The 14,823-nt window shown below is 30.3% G+C and overlaps 5 protein-coding genes across 6 annotated transcripts in view; 2 read left to right on the top strand and 3 right to left on the bottom strand.

Moving 5' to 3' along the window:
• Window positions 1-948: 948 nt before the first annotated feature.
• LOC117211671 (acyl-CoA-binding domain-containing protein 6) lies at window positions 949-2,080 on the bottom strand. Its single transcript, XM_033455819.1, has one exon. The coding sequence runs from the start codon at window positions 2,004-2,006 to the stop codon at window positions 1,323-1,325; it is 684 nt and encodes a 227-aa protein (XP_033311710.1). The 5' UTR covers window positions 2,007-2,080; the 3' UTR covers window positions 949-1,322.
• Window positions 2,081-2,110: 30 nt separating this feature from the next.
• On the bottom strand, window positions 2,111-2,674 carry LOC117211676 (SRA stem-loop-interacting RNA-binding protein, mitochondrial). The gene has a single exon (XM_033455834.1). It carries the CDS (start codon window positions 2,444-2,446, stop codon window positions 2,135-2,137), a length of 312 nt encoding a protein of 103 aa, XP_033311725.1. The 5' UTR covers window positions 2,447-2,674; the 3' UTR covers window positions 2,111-2,134.
• On the bottom strand, window positions 2,192-3,817 carry LOC117211666 (methyltransferase-like protein 23). The gene is made up of 2 exons (XM_033455806.1): window positions 3,457-3,817; window positions 2,192-3,043 (listed from the first exon to the last, which is right to left on the bottom strand). Exons 1-2 carry the CDS (start codon window positions 3,619-3,621, stop codon window positions 2,459-2,461), a joined length of 750 nt encoding a protein of 249 aa, XP_033311697.1. The 5' UTR covers window positions 3,622-3,817; the 3' UTR covers window positions 2,192-2,458.
• Window positions 3,818-4,463: 646 nt separating this feature from the next.
• LOC117212461 (NAD-dependent protein deacetylase sirtuin-7) lies at window positions 4,464-7,341 on the top strand. Its single transcript, XM_033457327.1, has 5 exons — window positions 4,464-4,601; window positions 4,691-4,828; window positions 4,972-5,069; window positions 5,267-5,482; window positions 5,590-7,341. Exons 2-5 carry the CDS (start codon window positions 4,730-4,732, stop codon window positions 6,746-6,748), a joined length of 1,572 nt encoding a protein of 523 aa, XP_033313218.1. The 5' UTR covers window positions 4,464-4,601; window positions 4,691-4,729; the 3' UTR covers window positions 6,749-7,341.
• Window positions 7,342-10,398: 3,057 nt separating this feature from the next.
• The window catches only part of LOC117214491 (caskin-1), a 53,917-nt gene continuing 49,492 nt past the window's right edge, over window positions 10,399-14,823 (top strand). For both annotated transcript variants that reach the window (XM_033460654.1, XM_033460646.1), the window contains exon 1: window positions 10,399-10,832. Coding sequence is in view for 1 of the 2 variants with exons in the window: in XM_033460646.1 (XP_033316537.1) it covers window positions 10,817-10,832 (16 nt within the window). In the remaining variant the exon portion in view is untranslated. The remainder of the gene's footprint in view (window positions 10,833-14,823) is intronic.

Consider the following 14,823-nt stretch of genomic DNA (forward strand, 5'->3'; position numbering starts at 1 on the left):
TAAGTTGTTGCAAAGAATTTTGGATGAACTAATATCAATTGACTTTAATGTAAATAAATAGGCATCCTTTGCGTGTATTTGTTTTACAAAATAACAATACTGTGATAATATAGAGTTTATAATATTGCCAAAAATTCTAAAATTTTCAGTTATTTAGCTCAAATAAAAAAGTGTTTAATAACATTATCTAATTATTCAAAATTTATTTTATTGTATTACAAAATTGTTTTATTTTTGTTTAATAATGGAATACTTATTTTGTGATTTATAAAAATGTTACAATATATTAACAAATTGTACCTTCTGAAAATGGAGTATTTTTTAAATGTAAAGGAAAATATATGTATTGATAAACATATTGTATATAACACGTAATAATTTCATATATAAAAAATTCTTTTTGTTTTTACAAGTATGCAATAATAAAAAACAAATCTAATTTTATATTTGTTTTTTTATATGAAATCACCTGCATGTTGAAAATACGATTTAGCGAACTCTCTTTAAGCAACATTATTAAGGAAAATGTTATAAATTTGTTTGATTATTTCTCACTTCAATAATTCACATTTGTAACTGATTGTTTGATGATATAGATATAAAATTTCAATACATTTTATTAAAAAACTTGATAGAATTGATAAAATTTTTAGTTGCTGAAAACAATATTTAAATACATCATAAACATACTTTTATCCATTCCATCAAATAATCAGGATTTATATTAGATGAAATTTACATATTAAACATTGTTATATTGGTTAAGTAAAAAAAAAAAACAAAAAATGGCAGAATATTTTATACATTTTTTTAAACTTCTTGGTTTCTACATTCTTTTTTTGTAGTAATATGTATACTTGACTGATATATTAATTATAATAAGGATACAACTAATGCAACAACATTTACATCTTATTTGAAATAATGATTTTAAGTATGTAATTTCTTGAATATCTTTTATTGTTATAAGTTATACATTTTTTCTTCATTACCTAATTTAAAAATATTTGTAAAGTGAGTACATTAGTCTCTGTGTACTCGATTAATGTTAAAATACTATTTATATTTTGTGCCTAAAAATGTACTACTATGTAAAAACATTTTAACATTGTCTCTGATAAATTATACATTTACCTAAGAAATGCTTAGGCTGTGAATATAGTTAAAAATGCTAATGGAAGATTTATTTGTATATAAATAAAGAGTTTCTAAAAACAATTAAACTATAATATAAAATACTATGAGAAAATCATTAATTCAATTTATTAATATTCATCGTTAAATTTAATTATTACATGATGATTACATATATTAATATTCAATCACAATATATGTTTTAAATGTTCATCAGCAATGTCTTTGGGTGTCATACCATTATTATCTTTTATGGATTCAGCTCCAATAGACAGTAAATACTTTACAACATCAAGATGCCCACATGAAGCTGCATAATGCAATGGTGTTTGCCCATCTTCATCTTGTGAATCTACATTTGCTCCTTTTTTAATTAATTGTTCTATAATTCTCAAATGACCTCGATCTGCGGCCCAATGTATAGGTAACAGACCTTCTGAATCTGTTAAATTTGCATGTTTTGGTTCTTTGTTTAGTAGTTCTTGTACTTTTTCATCATGTCCTTCTTTCACCCAATCCAAAAAAGTTTTGTCCGTATCACTTATTTCATCTTCCATATTTATTAATCGACTAATAGCAACCCAGTTATTAGATTCAGATTGCGCATCTTGTTCCCAGTTTGGATTAAGTTTAGATAGTTCAAGTACATAATTATTCATAGCATCATCACAACTCATATCATTAAGACTTTTCCATGCGTCCCATTTCTGTCTTGCTTGCATTTGATACCAATTGGGTTTTGAAATATTACATGGTCCAATTGTAGCCTGCTTATATAAAGCATAGAATTTTAAGAGTTCTGTGGAATTTAATTCCGATGCCAGTGACTGTAAATAGATTGTTGCTTTATTGAACGTTTTTTCAAGATTCATTTTGATGTTGTTTATATTATTTACTTTAATAAACTATGATCAAAGGCTTGGTTAATAATAGGATTTATATTAATTGTGATTATTTTTTTATTGTCAGTATTTTGTGTATATTCACTGTGCATATACTTTCATTGGGGATATGTATCAGCATCTAATATGTGTGGCTCTACAAACTCTTTAACAGGGTCTTCGTGCAAATATTGAAGACCTTCAGTAATAGATAATTTTCCATCATCCAAAACATGATCTTTCTTAAGCACAGAGGTTACTACTACTTTATCATAAAATTCTACAAATCCATAACCTGTGCTTATACCATATTTGTCAAATATAACTTTTGCATTTCTCACACTACCAAATGTTGAGAAGTATCCTTCAAGCTGGGAGTGAGAAACAGTCCATGGAATATTACGTATAGAAATTAAATATCTTGGAATCATGGCAAAAGACACTTAAGCTGCACGCTGTATACTTAATAAGTGAATTGTATGATCTTGCATTAATTCATGTATGTTTATATCAGAATCTGTTCCGAGTCCAGCCAATGATATATGAGTGCAGGTAAGATTCCATTTATTTAATAGATGTTCTATAGACCAATCTGCACTTCTTTCATGATAGGTACACAAGAATTTTGCATTTGGATTTCTTTCTAATAAAAATGCTACTGTAACAACTATATCTTCGAATAACGCTGGTTCATAAAAACAATCAGAACCAAGAATTAAATCTAATGGCCCAATTGAAAATAAACTAGACAAAAATAGACCCCATGTAATGCCAACAATTTGAACTTTAGATAAGATACCATTTAATTCGCAACTTCTTCTTATATGCTGCAGACTTCTAGGAAAACTAGCAGAATCACTTAAAGTTACAATAGCACCACATTTACTAGCTAAAATTCCAGGAAGAGCTGTACCTGAACCAAGTTCTAAAACTCTCTTTCCAATAAGTTCTTCTTTATGTTCCCAAAGAAACCAAGCTAACACAGGTGCAGAAGGCCATGTATAAAAACTATAATTAGCTTGAAGTAACTGTAACAAAAAATAAGTTGACAATAATACATGAGGTAAAAAATACTTAAATAAGATCATAAATTTTAACCTACTCACAATATACTTTAAAGAATCAAATTATCTTTTAAAACTTATTAATATTTAATGTTTTATGATTAATTAAAATATGAATTCAAATATTAAACGCTTTATCTACGTTACTCCATTTAAAAAAAAAAAGAATTACTAACACAATTATTTTACAAATAATAATATTGGGTTGGCAACTAAGTGATTGCGGATTTTATCATTGGGTGGTATTGACAAAATACGCAATCACTTAGTTGCCAACCCAATATACAAAAAAATACATAACCAAAAAGAGTACATGTGATATACATACAATAAAAAAATGAATCAATAATGTATTAGTTACTGAAAAATTGTAGTACCTCGAGGATATAAATCTCTAAACTTTCGTTGCACTGTATGTTGTCCTGAGTCTTACGAGAAGTAAACAAAAATTTTTTCACTTGCTCAGAGACGATTCCATCGGACATTAGGCTGTGCGTAGGTGGACTGGTATCGCGTGAAATACTTTCTTCTAAACCTGGCATGACTAATTATCAAACCGTTTCCACTAGTACCTATTCATTCTGACTGTAATTATTTAGTTGCAAATAGAAATCATAAACTTCGAATTTTCTTTGTCAACAAATAAAATCAAAGTCGAAAATATAATCGCTATTTTGTCCAGAGTTGTCGATTCACACCACAATAGAAAATACAAACGTGTAGATAATATTTAAATTTTCAAATGGCGGGAACAAGTTTCGAAAGAATTTCAATTGTATATTTAGTAACCTTCTTGTTATCGCTAATACAAATTATTTTTACTATTGCCAAATTTTACTCGTTTTTTCTTTGTATGAAACTTAAAAAAAAATGTTTGGATTTGTATAATGCTATAAATGTATATGAATAGTTTACATGGATAACATACATCTATATGTAATTCAAAAATCTAGAAAAAGTTAATATTCTTTAACGACACTATTAATTGTTTATGGGATTAAATGTAAGATGTATTAATTAAATGTTAAATTGTAAAATAAGTATTCAGCAATATCAAATTTTGTTATGTATAATTTTTGCTTTAATATTGTTAAATATATGCATCCGTGATTTCATTGATTACATTGATTCTATTAATATTAAGTTTAGGAATATTTTCGTACAGAATGTCATATAGAATAGTCGCCTTCTACGTACAGAATTTCTTGGCAAAATAAATGACAAATTTTGTATTATATAAATTAATTTAAGTCTACAAATTTATGTTAAAAAGCATGTTACTTTTTTTGTTAGCAATAAAACTGGTTACAATGGTTTATGTATATTCGACAAAATTGGAGTATTCGTAATGTAGGATGTATTTTTGCCATTTTAATATTGTCATTCTATGTCATGAAGTATTCATAGTTTAAAACGATAACATTTATAACTTTGTCATAGTTATAAATTTAATTGTAAAAGATTGTAATATGCACATGTACATCTTCACAACGTATTTTTAATCATATTTTAAGTGAAAAATGTACGTTATTAATAACGATAATAGATAATATATTACTGATATACTAGAAATATTAATTTTAAGCGATCATGACATTTCTATCATTTTAGATACTTGATACAGTGCCGTGCTGGTCGTTTTGATTAAAGATGGAGGAGGCTGGTAATGAGAAGTTTCTGTCAAGGAGGCGTTCCGCAGCTCTTAAAGCTTTCAAAGTTAAAGACGAACGAGTAGCAACTTTTAAAAAGGTACGTGCATAATTTTTAATACTACTTATTCTATTATAGTTAGTTAGTCGTAAATTTTATCCAAAATTTCAATGTATCTCCCGGCATTGTTTTCGATACATCGTAAACAACAATGGGAATGTTACATTTTTACGTCTTTTTAGGTAGCTGCGATTTTGCAAAAATCTGAAAGAGACAGAACTGCAGAAGAAACAGGGATACTCGTATCTTGTAGTGATGTAGTAAAAGAGGTTAATTTAAGGTATAGCCATTTTGGAAATCATTGATTGTACACTGTGAACATGTCAAATTATTTTGTTATTGCTAACATAATATGGAAAATTGTCATAATATATGAATCTTCTTATCGTTTTTATGAACAAATAAATATTTAGAAAATGTAGTTTAGTAATAAATATGCTGACAATTATGTTAACAAAAAATTTACCAATTTCTTAGACAAGAGAAAAGACATAGAGTAAAAGCAAGGCTTGAAGAGGTAGAAGATGCACCAGAAATTTTAGAAGAAAAGTGTATGAGGTTGGCTGCAGCTATCAGCAGAGCGACATCGCTTGCTGTTTATACTGGTGCTGGTATTAGTACAGCTGCTTCTATCCCTGATTATAGAGGAACAAATGGTGTTTGGACTCGTTTACAACAAGGAAAAGATATCGGGTAATGTTAAAACTAATCAAATAGTGTTAAAGGATAATTAATCAGATTTAGCTTTCTTTTACTATTTATATTACTAGGTATTTTGATTAATTTATTATATATTTCAGAAATCATGATCTTAGCCAAGCAGAACCAACGTTGACACATATGGCTCTTTATGCCTTATATAAAGCAAGGGTTTTAAAACATGTAGTTTCTCAAAATTGTGATGGACTTCATTTGCGTAGTGGAATACCTCGTACACTTCTATCTGAAGTTCATGGCAATATGTATGTAGAAGTTTGTAGAATGTGTAAACCATATAGAGAATATTGGAGACTATTCGATGTTACTGAAAAAACTGCTCGATATTCTCATGGTACTGGAAGATTATGCCATAGATGTAACTCTGGTTTGCAAGATTCCATTGTTCATTTTGGTGAAAGAGGCAATCTTCCTTGGCCAATTAATTGGAATGGTGCAACAAGAGCAGCAAAACAAGCAGATGTTATATTGTGTTTAGGTTCTAGCTTAAAAGTTCTGAAGAAATACCCATGGTTGTGGCAGATGGATAGGCCGATACACAAACGTCCGTCACTGTACATTGTAAATTTACAATGGACGCCGAAGGACGAAAACGCAGTTTTGAAAATAAATGGAAAATGCGACGAAGTTATGAAAAGAATTATGGCTCATCTTGGGTTGGAAATACCACAGTATAATCGTGCCAAGGATCCTATTTTTTTCCACGCTGTACGACTTAGAAATAATGAACAGCACACAACAAGTCAACCTTGTTTGGAAGAGCCATCCAATATTGTTCATAAGGAACTAAATCAAATTAATGACAATTTTCACGAAGATGTTTCATCCGAAACCAAAGAGGAAGAATGTGTTTCATCCAAAAGAGTAACCGAATCAATGTCTGCTTATTCAGCTCCATTTTTTACTGCATTACCATTTTTGTCCATGGGCTTACCATTTCCACCAATGTATATGTGCCCTCAACTAACACCATTTTTTTATTATCCATTTATGCAAGTACCGGATATGACCTCAGACGTGCCAAAACCTAAACCTACGTGTATTTTCTGCATGGAAAACGAAGGCTCTCTTACTTGCCTTTATTACCAACGAGACGCAGATAATTCTAATTTAATAGGACCTGAAAGTAAGCAGATAAAAGATACAAAAACATTGGTAATCCATTCAGATCCTCCAATAGCTGCTAAAAATCCTGGGTGGTTTGGTAAAGGATATCGCAAAGGCATGAAAAAGAAACGGTAGCATTTACTCTTTCTCATATACGACCTTTCTTTCATTTCTGTTATAATACGTATATGATATATGATATATGATATGATAATGTATGTAAATGTTTGATTTCTCCATATCATGATGAGATCTGTATACACAATTTAGATATGCGTAGGAAATTAATTCCAGTACCCAAAATTTTAGCAATTAATTAAATTAAAGTATTTAAAATTAAAAAACTTAAATCTCCATACTCTGAAGTATTCTATTATTCCTGTTTAGTAGTTGTGTGATTATTTAATTTTAAAGTTTCAGTTACAGAATGAAACAATTAATACATATTTAAGAACATCTACAAATATCTAACTTGAAAATTGTTAATTTCATTGTCAAGTGCTTATTATGAAATTTGCTCGATTTAATGTTTTTACTATTGTACAGGCTAATTGTATTGTGATTTTTAGTTGTAAGATTCGTAAAGTGTTATGCAAATCATCAAAAGTTATAGTGACCAAAGTGATATATCTTTTATTACAATTTTTTACTTTGTATTTGTACAGTTGAATGTAACATAATTTAAAAAAAAAGAATGTATGCATAAGTAGTATACGTGTAAAGCTTTTTGTATCTTTTTATATTGATTTACCATTCCAGTTTTATGAACTAGGAGTTAGAACAAAATTAATCCTATGAATATTAAAGGACTGTTTGTAATAAGTATCGAAGTATATTAGCTCCTTTTTTTTACTAAACGATGCAATAAACAATACAACATTTTATATAAAAATATAAACATCCATCTTTTATTTATTTATTTATTTTTTTATATAGCCATTTCAAAATGAAGCAGATATAAACGAGGTATATCTGAAATTATTTATTAACTATGAAATCAAACGTAACGCGATATATAAACATGCGCGTGCCTATACACACAGTGCATTTTTTTATATCATTAAAAAGTTTACTATTTTGTATTATACATATAACTATATGGTGATTTTTAATAATACAGACTACATGTAATGTATGAAAAACATAAAATTTTTTAAAAATATGCAATAATATATTTTTTTTAAAATGATGCAGCTATAAAAATAACATTAAGTAAGTCACGGTATTTCGGATAAAACAGACTGTTACTTATAAGCTTATTAATTAATTATATACTGATAGACAAATCAATATGTAATAACTATATAGTTCTAAAATTCCTTATCCATTTGATAATTTTTATTGCATGATATTTACCAAGCTCAAATTTAATAATAAAACAAGATATGTATATATTTTATAATGTGATGCGTATATATATAGGTCATGAGACAATATAATCATTACTATTTCTAAGATTAATTATTAATATTATTAAAACGATAATAGACAGAAGAAAATAAAAAATCTTTATAAATAAAAGAGAAGATCATTGAATATTTAAAGTTAACTGCGTTTCACGTTACATTTTTTATCTGTGTGGAACAATATTCGTAAGTAAATTTTTTCATTTTTACTATTAAGTGCCTAATTTTTTTTGTAATGTTTTAAGTTTATGATTTTTGATAACGTAGGTTTCGAAAATATTATCTAATAAATTAGAAATAAATAAATACATAGATATCAATATAAATAAAGATCATATTATATAAAATTAGGAAGAAATCTTTTATATGAAGAATATATTGAAATGGGCGAGAGATATCAAGGGATAAACTTTCGATAGAAATAAACGCAACTTACATGGCGGTGAGTGAACGTTATCGAAGATATGTATATAGTATGATATGTGTAGGTAGAATAAGAGTTACAGCATCAAGGTGAGGTAAAGAAAAGGAAAGGAGATAGAAATGAGAACGAAAGGAATATAAAGAGGGAGAGAAGTATAAGGGCTAATGCTGGCAGAAGGGAAGAGATTGAAAAAGCCTACAGTCTGTTGTCATGGTAACCCCGTACAGCGTCACCCTATTACCAGCTTCGACAGTACTTATTGTAAAGCCTACCGTAGTACTTTACCGATACTACGATAGTGTACGTCGACCGCTCATTGACTTCTTGACTTTGTACAACGGGATCTCGTTGCGAAGCATGTGGTTCCACTCCTTTTACGCTGTTCTTCTAGAAATGACATCGGAATACTTTCCTAGCCAATAAAGAACCATACATAAACGAATAGGAGAAATATCATTTACTAATTTCTTACAGCTTAATTTTAAGTCTTTAGAAATACAAAACATCTTAAATATTTTCTATCTTTTTCATTTTTTGAACCTATCATCTTCTGTATTTTTAATTAAACGTAGCAGTCGAGTATGCTATTTAAATTGGTATAAACAATATTTTTATAGTTAAATTTTTAAATTGCTGAAATGTACAAATTTTACAATTATCATCTTAGGTGAACGAAATTGTTAGGTTTGAAAAAAATACTATAACACTATACAGAATTAATAATTTTTTATGTTATACATTTATGTTAAATCATCTGTTTCGTTATAATTCGTGAATCAATTAAAAAGAACATGTATAACTCACGTTTACATTGAATTATAACGAAAGAGGAATATACTATTAACATTAAGTAGATGGTAGAATACTTTTGACTTAAATAAGATGCGAGACCAAAACTATTAGTACAATTACTTTCGATTGAGCCAGTATACAAATGTTGGTAATATGGTTATATCATCGCATTATATCTGTGCATGCACGCGCATATGTGCTCATAAACTCAAGTCGATGGTACAAGGTAATTAAGTATAATTAGTTCTATTGTACTGTGTTGTTCTTACATCATCTTTTATGTAGTACAAGAACGTAATTGCTACCTTTCAAACATTTATTTATTTGAAGTCTACATATAAATTATTTATGACATGTATTTTATTCCTTTTTATAAACAAATTTTAGTAACGAAGTTATTGCTATAATTATAATACATATAGGCTTCGAGGATTAAATAAATCAATTTATATATATTCCGAAATTAATATATTTAAATTTGTATTCTTGCAAATAATTTCTAATATATGATATACATTCAATGCTTACATTCATGTTACTTTCGACTTTAACCATGATTATTTCTTTTTCACGTTCGTATTTCTTCAGATATCTTCTTTTTTTTAAAATACTTTATTCATAGAAGGTGTAGAATATATAAATATTGAATACCAAAACAAATATTTAAAAACTATTTATAATTTAATATAGACCCGAGGAAAATAGGAGGGTTAATTAGTAGAAAGTTGAAACGTAAAAGTGTTCTAAAGTTGTTTCAGAAATCGTTATTTAAATTATGCGTTAATTATCGTACTGCATAGGCTTATAAATGTGTATCTTTTGCAGGATTAATATTGTTAATAATGGTAAAAGAATTTTAATTTCAGTTGATTAACTTGCCTTTTGTATGGCTTACATACAAAGCGAATATACTATCCTATATGTCACACTGTAAATCTTTCTATATAACGCTTTACATTTATAGTTTAATGTAACGACATTATATCAACCAGAAATACAGGAAAACAATATACAGAAAACGCGATAGAATGAATGGATTTAAAAAGCCAACAGTGCGGCTCGGGGACCTAAATCCATACAAGGAGGAGATTTATCATTACCGGTTGGTCGAGCGCTCTGGCGGTGGCATTGGATACTAGAGGACGACAGTGCTACGTGAGAAATCGTGATGGAGTAGTTTATACCCTGTTTGGTCGCCGTTTCTCACCCGCGTTCAAGTACGTTTAAAATTACCACACATTCGGTCAGTGCATCCGTTGGTCGCCGCGTAGAGAGAATCACTCTGATCGCGGTTAACAGTATGTCAGTCATTCTCGAGGCGACTGGTTACTTATTCGCGTTAACGTAACAGGGAAAAGTACGGTGTCGGAGGAGGCAGGTTATCTTCTTTGTTCGAGAAAAGCCTCATCAGTGGGCAATGGCGCGGGAACCTTACGTTCCAGAATCGGTGTGTGCATGGCGTAGGTGATGATCGGTGTTTGTACATGTGGCATGGTGTTTATAGCGAACAGGAAGATTTACATACCTCGCTGGATTGACCACCTCGTCGGTTTTTGGATACGAGCCGTGTCGTGAGCCGCCATGAGGCGCATTAGCGGTAAGCCAAATACGTTCTTAAGCCATCTTAAGCGATATTTTTTCGATACGAATCGACCATCCACGTATAATCTTATAGAAAAGCATTGTTTACGTTTGTTAATCGAGTGGCATCACAAAGAATTCCTCGAAGAAAGGATATGTATATTAGAACGTGATTTTCAACTTCTTTGTAAGGTTGCGCACGCGCTCATTTCGCTGTGTTTGCCAATTATTTCACATTCTCTCTTTGAAATGTACTGATTTTTAAATTTATTATAAATCGAATGTAATATCGGATGAATTTCTATATTTGAATACTGGGAAAGAGTCGAAGTTATTGGAGTGACGTTATGATCTATCGGGTGGATTAACTCAGTGGTCAAACTATACTCACTGCTACATTTTGCATTAAATCGTTAAGCTTTACGTAACTATTTACAATACGTTTAATGTTTCACGCGTTTTCGAGCTACGTATCGTTGTTTGGTTAACGTTGTCCTTTAGAATAAGATATATGTACCAAAGATGGTAAAAGAAAAATTATAACCGGTTCATAAGTTTCCTATTTGATTACTAGATTTGACAATATTAAGACTTATCTAGCATTGAAAATTACTCGTATAATTTCACGAGTCACAATTAATACAGAAAGCGGCGAACAAATTCAAGAATGTTGTATAGAATGGAAGATAATAAATCCTCAGGTGTTTTTAATCTATGTTCTACAGAATTGGCGTAGGGAATAATAAAGCTAGAAAGTGGAGTTGCTTGTAACCAGCAAACGTATTTGAACCTTTCCCCTTCTACTTGAAAGAAGCTGCTTGAATATTTTCGCATTCGTAACATTGAGCGAAATACAAGGTTCGTTCTCCGGAGCAAATCAGGCAAATGGAAACATAAAAATGTATTTCTGTGACTTCTGCTTTGTGACAGTTCTTTTGGTGTACGTGCGATTTGAAAATTGTCATTAACTATTTGGTCAACATTCGAACGTATAACGTAATAAATGCGGGAATTTTGAATGCTTAAAAACTACTTGACTCTATTTATTTTTTTATTTTGATATTTTAATTGATATTCGGTATTGATTAATAAAATAAATTGTGCGTGATATATATATACTGTTCATAAGAGAATCTTTATGTACTTCACATTTTATACATTGAATGCAGTATAATAATAGATTAAACGTAGAATAACAGTATTTCTTGAAACTATCAGGAAGGTGTGTCTTCACTGTGAAAAAATTTCATTGAGAAATTTCCTTCAAAGATTCCGTTTATCTTTTTATTTCCTATACATTATTCATCGGAAAAAGAGTTTTTATTTATAATGTGCACATACTTGTACATGCACGAGGTATATATTACAACATTTCTTTTTAAATATATAAGAAGCAGTAAAGGAATCTTCAGAAAAATACACATAAAAATTAACATAGAGAAAAGAGTTGTTCTTTTAATTATTACCGCGAAATCTCGACGAGTGATTCATAATTAATTTCTTATTATTTCATGTTCGTCTTGCATAACACTAAATATACGCTTTGTTCGGTTAATTTATGTTCCTATGCGCGTGCCTGAATTATCATTTGCGATTAAACGAGCCCCCTTTGATTGTATTACATCGCCTTTGCATATAACGGAACGTCCAATTTATTCTCTCGTTGCGATGTCTTAAAAAAATATCGAGGCGTGTACATACAACGTTACAAGAAGTTAACAAAATTAAGTTTCAACGAATCGATGCACTTTCGAACATCAGCGAAAACGTAAAAAGATATTAGCTATTTTTCTGTACGTCCTTTCCTCTGTACTTTCTCCTCCGTATAAAAACAAATTTACACAGAGAAACAAGAGTTTCTAGCGTGCAATTATCCAACAGCTATCTCGAATATGTGATTTCTTCGATTCGGAAGAAACGAACATGGTTATCGATTCGTTATAGTTCGATATTAGCCGTTTGACGAAAGAATTGCGCGATTGGAGGGGAGGATGAAAGATGATCGGGAAGGTGGGACTAAGGCGAGGAAGTGTAGAACAGAGTAGGAGGGACGAAAGTATATAGGAAGAGACGGAGGTGAAAAAAAAGCAAAGAAAGATGGAAAGAAACGTGGGACTGCGTTTATCGGACCTTCTCCATCCACGCTGTCCAATGTCACTTTCGGAATATCCAGATCTGCCGATATAAGCAAATAAGTAATTTGTTAATCGTGTAAACGAAGTTCGTAACCGGGTTATATTCGTTTTGACTGAAAATTTCTATAATTATGGAATTGATTAACGATGACAAATCGATTTCAAGGTTAGTTTTGCTTTTCGTGAAGGATGTAATTTGTTTATAAGAAAATAGCAACTATATAGCGCAGTAGGAAATGGGAAATTTGTAAGTTTGAAGAAATGTTCGTGTCTGCAGGAGTAGTTAATTTGCATTCTCCGGGTACCAGACGAACCGATCAGATTAATTGGAAAATTTTATGGCAGCGAAATTAATACTGAGAAAATAACAAGATTTTACAGAAACGCGTGCTTCGACGCTAGGATCCTGTATAAAGTCAATTCGACGTAGTTTGGTACAATTCTTCCTGTTATTTTTATAATACAGGGTGGTTGGTAACTGGTGGTATAATCGGAAAGGGGGTGATTCTACGCGAAAAAAGAAATCGAAAATATAGAATAAATATTTTTTTTTTAATTTTTCCATCGAGACAACGATCTACAGTGAGATCCGTTATAACGAGACGCGGTAAGGTGCAGGCGTACCGAGCGAACATTCAAAGTCGATTTTCTCGAGAACAAAGCCTCGAACGAAAAATTTTTATTCTACATTTTCGACTTCTTTTTTCGCATAGAATCACCCCCTTTTCGCTTGTACCACCAGTTACCAACCACCCTGTTTATTCGATAAACTGTACATAAATTGTATATAGATTGTATATAAATTGTACATAGAGTATTTCTGTATCATTTCCATCATTGTTGTAAAGATGCACTCTAATTTAATTATTTCATCCATGGCTGTACTTTCTTTTCTTTTTTTTATTATGTTCTTTCCTTTTCTTTTTTTTTTGTGTGTGAACATTTGTTGATATATTTGGCGAATTTACGAAATTTATTCGAGGACGGGAGAAATTGTGTATTTCAAACGTTTTTTTACATAATAAATATTCTTTCTACCAAAATATATTTCTTTGCTGCACTCCGAGTGAAGGGACGTTATCTTATAAATACAACATACGCCGAATGTAAAATTGCGAAAATGGTCAAGTTATCGAACTTATTTCGTGCTTTGAAAATACATCCTTTAACTCTGCTTGTGTTTTAACTAAAAGTAGGTTACAGTGACATCCTGTTCGAGAAGCGCACTTTTTCTCTCTCGCATGCAAGAGCACATTAAGCAAAGAAAAGAGAAAAAGAAAAGAAATATATATTAAGTTGCCGTATAAGAAGTCGAGTCGCTAACCCTTGAACTCTTAGAATATATTTTCCTTTACCATTTCCTGCAACGATTATTTACAAGAGTTTCATTAGAGTTAGCACGATGTTTGATTGGAAAACTAAATATTATAGAACCGTATTATAGACGCTACGTGCTTCGTAAAACTCGATTTGGACCGAATAGCTTATGTATATAATGCGCTACGTGTCGTATTCATACATTTAAAAAAGTAAAACCAGTCCTTTATTTTCCTTACAGCTTGCACTTCTTGGTCTTCTTTGAAGACCGTGAATTATTCATGAAAGTCTCTTTTTTCTCCCCCTTTATACCCCTTCTGTTGAAATATTTCATTTTAAATTCTCGTTGAAATATATCTAACCGGTCTTATATTATAAATTATTAAAAACACTTTACGTCGTCCTCACTGAAAATTATTCAAAGTTCAATTTCCGCAATTACGTAGTTATTAAAACGTTATCATTCTTGAGATGAAAGTGCACGCGTACACGCATACGACCAGGCTGTATAAAGCGCTATGTATAAAGTGAACGTTCGAAGATTGATTCACGGAT

This window comes from Bombus bifarius, unplaced genomic scaffold (genome assembly GCF_011952205.1).
Source record: "Bombus bifarius isolate JDL3187 unplaced genomic scaffold, Bbif_JDL3187 scf7180000007970, whole genome shotgun sequence".
Classification (NCBI taxonomy): Eukaryota; Metazoa; Arthropoda; class Insecta; order Hymenoptera; family Apidae; genus Bombus; species Bombus bifarius.